Raw genomic sequence first — 9,191 nt, 5'->3', positions numbered from 1 at the left:
ATGATTGAGAACTAGACTTTGGATTTATTGTCCTGGACTAAACTTGCTTATGCAGCTGCAATTTACCTACATGAAAAATGGGAATAAAAATGGTACCTACCAAATACAGCTGTTTTAAGCTAGCACAGCTTAACTGAGTTAAATAAGATAATACAGTTATACTCTTAGCATAGTCTATTATAACATTAATTAGCATGCCTTGACACATAATCTTTAGTTTTTCTCTCTCTCTTGACTAAGCAGTTTTTACATAGTGCAGAGCAAGATATCAGGTAAGTACTCAGTGGAGATTGTCAAAGGATAACATTTAAGAGCAGAAAGGATTCTCTACAGAGCTCCACAGAGGGAGGGCACTAGCCAACATTTGATAAATGATGCTTAAATATTTATCTTGGTTTCCTTATGTGTTTGTCTTCATAGACATAGGGACCATTTTATTTATATCACTTACTATTTCCTACCCCGCCCCCCCAAGACAGTTCTGAGTGCTCCAGAAGGCATTTAATGAACACTTAGGGAATAAGATGTATCTAATAATGAGAATATTCAGTGTATGAACATTTTAATTAGTTCTTTAAAACAGCAGCTTTCAGATAACATTTCTTTAGGAATTACTGTCTTACCAAAAATGTAAATTCAAGCATTGAATACATGTTCTGTTTGAAATTCTGAATCAGTGGTAAAATATTCTTGGGTATTCTGTTGTATGATTTTAGATATGGTGGAAATGTTTTCTAAACCTATAAGATGTATCACACGTTGAACTTTGTAATCATGGTGATCCTTATTCCTGAAATAAAAATAAAGGTAAATGCAAATATACTTGGTGTAAGGATAATGAAATAGGATATTTTGATATATTTCTCAAAACTTTGTGTTCCAGTTTCACAAGTCTTCAGTTAGCCCACTAATCAAACAAGGTGGTCATAGATACAGGTGGCTTCACTGTTATTTATTCATAGACTTAGAGATAAGTTAGTTAAGAAATTAATGTGAGAAGTAAAGAAAAGAGAATAAACAAGCATGACATGCGCTGTTTGAATTGTGTTAAAGAGTGTTGCAGACTGTTAAATCTGTACATGTTTAGTTTCAGAATGGCTTCGTTTATTGCCTTTCCTTGGTGTACTTGCACTACTTGGCTACCTTGCAGTTCGTCCATTCCTCCCAAAGAAAAAACAACAGAAAGATAGCTTGATTAATCTTAAAATACAAAAGGAAAATCCCAAAGTGGTGAACGAAATAAACATTGAAGATCTGTGTCTCACTAAAGCGGCTTATTGTAGGTGTTGGCGTTCCAAGACGGTAAGATGTCTGCTTGCATGTACTCTGAAACTTTGTGCAGTTAAAACTGTTCTGCTTTTTAAATCCTTGGTTTTGAGGTTCTGTGAGATGAAAGATTTTTCCATAGTATTCAGTACTGAAAATTTATATTCCTAAATTTAAGTTTTGTGCATTTTATGATGGATACTTACCTACATTAGAAAAGAGAATAGAAATCTGATATGTGTGTGTGTGTGTGTGTGTGTGTGTGTGTGTGTGTGTTTTACTGAGAGACAAAGACAGAGTGAGAATGTGGGAGGGGCAGAGAGAGAGGGAGACAAAGAATCTGAAGCAGGCTCCAGGCTCTGAGCTGTCAGTACCATGAGACCCTGATCTGAGTCAAAGTTGAACACTTAACCTACTGAGCCACCCAGGCGCCCCAGAAACCTGATGTTTTCAAAACTGATCTCTGCCACTTACAAATATGACTTCGGTTGGGGCAGGTTACTGAATCTTTAATCTCTGATGTTCAAGTTTTTTTTTTTCTGATAATATTTCCATATCACAAACACCTCTTAGGATTTAGTGAGATGTATACTGTATGTATGGTGCCTTATATATAGATGAGCTAATAAATGGCAGCTATAATTTTGGATGATTTTTAATGTGGGAATAATAAAAAGGAGTATGGAGTGATGAATATTATGAGTAGCTGGTGAGATCTGTTTTCGAGTACTTTGATCATAGGTTATTTGAAGTTTTAAGTATGGTAATGTTCACAACATTTATTATAATAGGAAAAGTTTGGAAATAATCTAGATGTCTGATAAGGAGAGTGATTAAAGAATGATAATCTAGATGTCTGATAAGGAGAATGATTAAAGAATGATTATGGGATATTAGGAAGCCATTACAAGTAATGTTTTTAAAGAATATTTTATTGACAGGAGAACATGATGCAATTAATAAAAGCATAGTAAAGTATGATCCCAATTTTGTTTTTTAAAGAAGGAATACACATAGTAAATGCAGACTAAAAATTATATAAAAATCTTGATTATTGTTACTTATTGAGTGAATTTTGTTAAATGAATTTTAAAACTTTTTCAAAAATTTTATAATATGTGGGTTTTATGGTAAGAAAACATGAAATAATGTACTTTGAATTTAAATTACACTTGAGCCTTGAACAACACGGAGGTTGGGGCACCAACCACCTGTGCAGCCAAATCTGCGTGTAACCTTTGACTCCCCCCAAAACTTACTAGTTTACTGTTGGCCAGAAGCCTTATGATGACATAAGCAGTCAACACATATCTTGCATGTTAGATGTATTACACACTTTATTCTTATAATGAAGTAAGCTAGAGAAAACTGTTAGTAAGAAAACCATAAGGAAGAGAAAATTCATTTACAGTACTATACTGTGTTTATCAAAAAAAAAAAAAATCCACAGTTAAGTGGACCCACACAGTTCTACCTGTGTTGTTCAAGGGTCAACTATACATTCTTTTCAAATTTCAGTACGTGAAGAGGTAAGCTCCAATTTGGAGCTCCACAGAAAGCACGAGATTATTTTGATCCCCCTTTTAGCCTGTATTATTGACTCTTGGAATAATCAATCCAAAGCTTTTTATTTAAAATCTTTGTCAAAATAATAAATTAACTATTTAAAATTGTTAGATTTGCTGTGATATTGGAATGCAGTTAGGTATAGAATATACATTATTCAGGAAAGCTGTCTGATGATTTGTTTTTCAAAGTCTTGTACTTTATAATAGCATCTACTATAATAGCATAATAGAAATAAAATTTCTACTTATTGAATCATTTTTAAAATAATACTTGTAATTCTTTTTCCTTTCTAGTTTCCTGCCTGTGATGGTTCACATAATAAACACAATGAGTTGACAGGAGATAATGTGGGTCCACTAATACTGAAGAAGAAAGAAGTATAATAGTGATGAATGGATTGAATCCAGTTGTGTGCTGTAAAAATCTGCTGTAATAATATTTTTTCATTCTTTATGTATAGAAGATCTTTCAAATGGTGGTCTTATTTACTGCGACTGGTTGAGTAATTATTTTTGCCAATTTATTTTCCTGCTACATTACTGTTTATATTTGATACTTTATATATTCAAACAATCATTTATATAGAAATTAAATTGTACAACCCTTTCATTCTTACTTCAAAGACTTAATGTTATTTTCCTAAATAACCAACAGACTCTTGGTTTTAATTAACTGAGAAAACTCTAAGTTTTTGGCAGTGTGTCCAAAGCTATTCCTTTGAATATCAATATTTTCAATAGAATCTACACTTAGAAATTTTTTCTGTACACTACTAAACATACTGTTTTTCAGTCCTCTTCTGTTTTGAGCTTCTGAAGTGATTTTTCCTTTTTGGCCTTCCACACTCTGTTCTTTTTAGATCAGTAAGAAACATATTGCTCTCAAGAATTACTTGAGTTTTCAAAGAGATAAATGCTTTGTTTTATAAAGATTGTGTCTAATAAGTGTGAATATCCCAATTTCAGAAAAGACTTGAACTGGATATAGAAAGTTCCAAAAAGGAGCAGTTATTTACATTATAAAAAATGTGTTTACTTTACAAAAGTTTATATCTGTTTAGGTGTGTGTTTTGTATATGTATCTTGAACTCTTCAACTCAATGATAGGGTGGGATGGGGTGGCATTTGATGGTCAATTAGAAATAAAATATATAAAATATATCTGAATTCATATTAAAATGACAAACAGCTCAGTGTTCAAAATGGTGTACATTTTTCTCTTTATAACAGTGTAAGCCAATAAAACATAAAATACAAACAGTTTGCAAAATACACTTGGAGAATCTTTAAAACTTTCATAATTTTTTAGCTTAAGAGTCTATTTAATTGTATACTGAGGTTCTTATATTAATAACTATCCTTAAGTCTATTAAAGGTACAGTCCTGTCAGTTTACTGTGTCTTTTTTATATACAAGGATATGCTAATAGGTAGCACATGTATATATGAGACATTGCACTAAGTCTGGTACCTAGATTTGTAATTTATTATTTGTAATGTCAGTAGGTTCTATTGTGTGATCTTGACTCTTGTGACCAACAGCAAGGATTTTAAAACCTTTTTTTATGTTTTATTTTTATTTATTGAGAGAGAGAGAGAGAGAGAGAGAGAGAGAGGGAGGGAGCGAGCGAGCAGGGGAGGAGCAGAGAGGGAGAGAGAAACCTAGGCAGACTCCGTGGTGTTCGCATAGAGCCCCACCTAGGGCTCAAACACACCAACTGTGAGATCATGACCTGAGCTGAAATCAAGAGTTGGACATTCAACTGACGAGCCACCCAGGCTCCCCAAAAGCAGGAGTTTTAAAGTTAGGGTTATAAATGTAGTTGTGGGGGTGCCTGGGTGACTCAGTTGGTTAAGCCTCTGACTTTGGCTCAGGTCATGATCTCACGTTCGTGGGTTCGAGTCTCGCATCAGGCTCTGTGCTGACAGCTCAGAGCCTGGAGCCTGCTTCAGATTCTGTGTCTCCCTCTCTCTCTCTGCCCCTCCCCGCTCACACTCTGTCTCTCTCTGTCTCAAAAAAAAAAAAAAAATGTAGTTGTGGGTTTGAAAAGTTTTACCAGGTGTGTATCCAAAATAGTCTTTTCTCACGTGTGAAGAGGGAGAAGTCTACCACTGCTGTCACTATGGCTCTGGGTGTTCTCTCCTGAAACCTCTTCAGCACATTTAAGGGGCTTCAGCTGTCAGATTAAACAATTATTTCTCCGTAGATGATCCCAAGATTTGAGGGAAAATCTTCTGTACCAAAAGCTTGAATGTTCATGGTCTGTGATCATAAGATGCTTTTCTTTAAAACAATTTACTGCGGTACAGCAACATGTACACCCTCGTGGTCCCCGTGCTTAGATCTCGCAGAAGGTAAAGGCTTCTAAAAAGGTGGGGCTAAAATGAAATTGTTGACTTTAAATTTTGTCAGCTAAATGTGTATAAAGAATTGAACACTAATGATCTCATAAAAGATAATTTTAACATCCCAAAAGTGTGAGAGCTATACTCTCAGAATAGTTTGTGCTCCCCACGTTTTCAGTTTTTTAAATATGTTAAAGAGCTGTGTCCAAATATTTTCCTACCTGTGCAAATTTTTAAGAAGCCTGGGGCTGGTAGCAAGCTGGTTTTTTTTTTTTAATGACTTCCTTTACATAAGCATTATTATCAGTTGCTGTCACTTCCTCTTGTAAATTTACTGAATTCTATCACATCTGCTTTAAAAAATGAGTATCTATCTGATAACCAACTGCTTCTGAATTGTTACAACAGAAGATAACAGCTCTTGAAATACATACTTTGGTTTTCTAGAACCTTAAACAACTCTATCACTGTCAAGTGATCGTTTTGAGGCTTGCTTCTCCTTACCCAGGGAACTGCTCATTGCCTTACTCAGCAAATGAGCACAGCATGACCTAAGTATCAGGTATCCAAAACTGTTGAGCAGGCTTGAGGTATTAATGATTCATTCATATGGGTAATTAAGCAAGTTGTATTATGAAAGCACATTACAATTCAGCTTTGAGTTCAGTGCCTCATATGATGATTCATTAAATTGTTTTTGTATTTTGTAACCTAATTTGTTAATAAGTTTATGGGAAGCTACATAAGCCAGTTGCTGATCTATGTAGTTCTGCCTTCCTTATTGTGATTCCTATGGTTTCCCAATAGGAACATGCTCTCGGACTCTCCCTCAGCAAAGAGCGTTTTAAAATTCTGCTGTTCAATAGGGTTCTTAGATTATGGTGGATATTTTATTAACTACCTACTAGAAACATCTAAGAATTGAATGCTTCAGGTCCCCATCTTCAGAGTCTGCCTATCACTTCACAACTAATTCTAGTAAGATTGGTTATCTGATTTCTGCTCCTGGAAAAAATCGCAAATATCAACAGGGTCCTGCCAGGGGCAGGTAAAGAAAAAATGTAACAGCTGATCGCAGGGAAGGGAACCAAAATGTAAATTTAATGTGAACATTAAAAGTATATAGCTGCTTAAGAAAATTTAACATAGGACCCTGGAGACGCACATCCCTGAGAGCAACCCATGATCAACTTACTCAAGTAATGTTTAATGATTAATTAGAATCAGGATGGGAAGGATGTGGTATTTAAGAAGGCAGGATATGTGTTGCATTTGGTGATACCAGCTTCCGCTTCAAAAAGTTTCGCACTTTAGGTGGTATATCCAGGTGGAAAATAGGCAGAAAATACCTCGACTCTTTCTATGTTATTTGGAGAGTTTGCATGGGAAGTTTTTCCATTTAATTGAAAGATTTTTCAAGTTTAATGACTGTAATTTACTACATAATTTAATTTGTTAAAGTATGAGGAAAACTAAAAGGAACGTGATTTGTCTGGCTAGTTGTGGAATCCTTTTGCATCGGAGATTGGACTGCAGAAGACTCCATGGCTGTTTTGTCGTGTTTTGTTTTATTTTAACTGTACTGCATCATCTGAAGTTGTGTTTTGTCATGATAATCTTTTCCTGGAAGCTCACTTTTATTTTATCGTGTTCAGATAGTGATAATTTTTATCCTTTGCAGAAATCTAGTTTAGTAGAGTCATGTGATAGCAAGCATTGTTTTCATATAAAAAGGAGAAAGTCCATATTATAAACAATTGTATTATGTCATTTTATACTAGTTATGATCTTGAAGAACATTGAAAATCTCAGAGAGGCATACGTATGATTTAGAGATGACATCACCCTCTAATTGTCCTTTGGTTTAAATATTTGATCTTTGCTTATAAAAAGAGTCTATCTGTGACTCTATTCTCTGTTGTCAAATTCAGTATTTACTGTTGTCAAATAGATTAGCCACAATGTTAGCAAACTCCTAATCTCTGTTATAAGGCTGTAATTTTCCAAAACAATATAGAAAAGGGGAAAGGGGTAGTAAATTGCATAATTACAGAGATGAACCCTGTACTAGTGAGAAAATAAAAAATGTCAAGAAAATAATTCACTAAATTTTAAACTTTCCTGTAACTTTCCATTCGTATCTGTCCTGCATTCCTCTGCATTATCACACTGAAGTTAGGAATCAATACCACCTACTCAAAATAATTTAAGAAACTCAAAACTTAGGGACACCTGGGTGGCTCAGTTGGTTAAGTGTCTGACTTCCCAGGCCTTGAGCCCTGCATCAGGCTCTGTGCTGACAGCTTGGAGCCTGGAGCCTGGAGCCTGCTTCAGATTCTGTGTCTCCCTCTCTCTCTGCCCCTCCCCCACTTATGCTCTGTCTCTCAAAAATAAATAAATGTTTAAAAGCATTAAGAAAAAAGAAACTCAAAACTTGGAAGTACAGTTTTCAATTATCTTGAATGCTGCCAAGAAGTGAAATAAGATGAAGATATAGAAAGATGTTTACTTTAACATGCCGCATACAATTGTGTAAGCAACACATTGGAAAATGTAGAGGAAATGGATAATTTTCTAGAAAAACATAAATGACCGAAAGCACTCAAGATGAAATTTAAAATGTTAGTAGATTAATTCTCAAACAAGGATGTGAAAGTGAGGTTTTAAAATTTTACTTATTTTTTAAATTTTTTGAGAGCTTGTGTCATGTACATAGGCACATGCATACAAACGGGGTAGGGGCAGAGGGAGGGAGAGAATCTTAAGCAGTGCGGAGTCTGATGCAGGGTGGATCTCACAACTGTAAAATCATGGCCTGAGCCCAAATCCAGAGTCAGTCACTTAACTGACAGCCACTCAGGCACCCCAAAAGTGAGGTTTTTAAAAATGAAGGTTCTTAGAAATTTTTTAAATCTTTCTTATATTTAGTTTGAGAGAGAGAAAGTGTGAAGGAGGAGCAGAGAGAAGGGGAGAGAGAATCCTAAGTAGGCTCGGTGTTGAGCCCAACACAGGATTTGGTCCCCTGACCCTGGGATCATGTACTGAGTCAAAAATAGTCACCCAAATGAATGAGCCACCCAGGTGCCCCTCTTAGTGCTTCTTAAATTATGGACTTAGAAACTCACTTTAGGGGCGTTTGGGCGGATCAGTCCGTTTTCCATCCTTTTCTTGATTTCAGCTCAGGTCATGATCTCACAGTTGGTGGATCGAGCCCCAGATTCCGCTGCGTACTGAGCATGCCCCTTACTTAAGATTCTCTCTTTCCCTTTGCCTGCTCCACTCTCATGTGGTCTCTTTCTAAAATTAAATAAGTTAATTAATTAAAAGTACTAAGATTGCAAGAAAATTCCAATGTTACTTAAATTATCTCAAATTTTTTATTTTTTAAATATTTATTTATTTTGAAAGATTTAGACCACAAGCAGGGAAGGAGAAGAGAATCCCAAGCAGGCTCCAAGCTGTGAGCACAGAGCCTGATGTGGGGTTCAAACCCGTGAACTGTGAGATCATGACCTGAGCCAGAAGAGTTGGATGCTCAACTGACTGAGCCACCCAGGCACACCCCCCCCCCAATTTTTTAAATTGGAAAAGCTCCCCAATTCATTTCATTTGGTTATATAGCACTAATATGAAAAACTGATAAGCACCAGAAAAAGTAACTCAGAGCAGTCTCACACATACCAATGAAAATTCTAAATAAAAATGCAGCACAGTTTTAAAAAAGGTTAATATACTATGGCAAAGAGAATAGTACTCCAGGAATTAAGAGTATTTTGATCAGTAAATCTATTAACACAATTACATAATGAATTAAAGAAAGCATAGTCATATCAATAGATGCTGAAAGAACTATTGCTAAGATTCAATAGCCATACCTAATGACGATTCTTTAGTAAAATAGTTATTGAAGGAAACTAAGCACAATGAAGGTTATTATGAAAAAAGCCTACAAGTATTTAAAACAAATTCCTTCCCTTAAAATCAAGAACTAGCAGAAATGCCTACTATCATT

The 9,191-nt window shown here is 35.3% G+C and overlaps 1 protein-coding gene across 1 annotated transcript in view; it reads left to right on the top strand.

Annotated features, from left to right (window-relative positions):
- The window catches only part of CISD2 (CDGSH iron sulfur domain 2), an 11,625-nt gene extending 7,402 nt beyond the window's left edge, over positions 1-4,223 (top strand). Inside the window, exons 2-3 of the mRNA XM_029942590.1 lie at positions 1,088-1,302; positions 3,129-4,223. Coding sequence (XP_029798450.1) covers positions 1,088-1,302; positions 3,129-3,218 — 305 coding nt within the window. The 3' untranslated portion in view covers positions 3,219-4,223. The remainder of the gene's footprint in view (positions 1-1,087; positions 1,303-3,128) is intronic.
- Positions 4,224-9,191: the final 4,968 nt, after the last annotated feature.

This window comes from Suricata suricatta, chromosome 1 (assembly GCF_006229205.1).
Source record: "Suricata suricatta isolate VVHF042 chromosome 1, meerkat_22Aug2017_6uvM2_HiC, whole genome shotgun sequence".
NCBI classification, from domain to species: domain Eukaryota; kingdom Metazoa; phylum Chordata; class Mammalia; order Carnivora; family Herpestidae; genus Suricata; species Suricata suricatta.
This window is presented reverse-complemented; position numbering and strand designations above follow the sequence as displayed.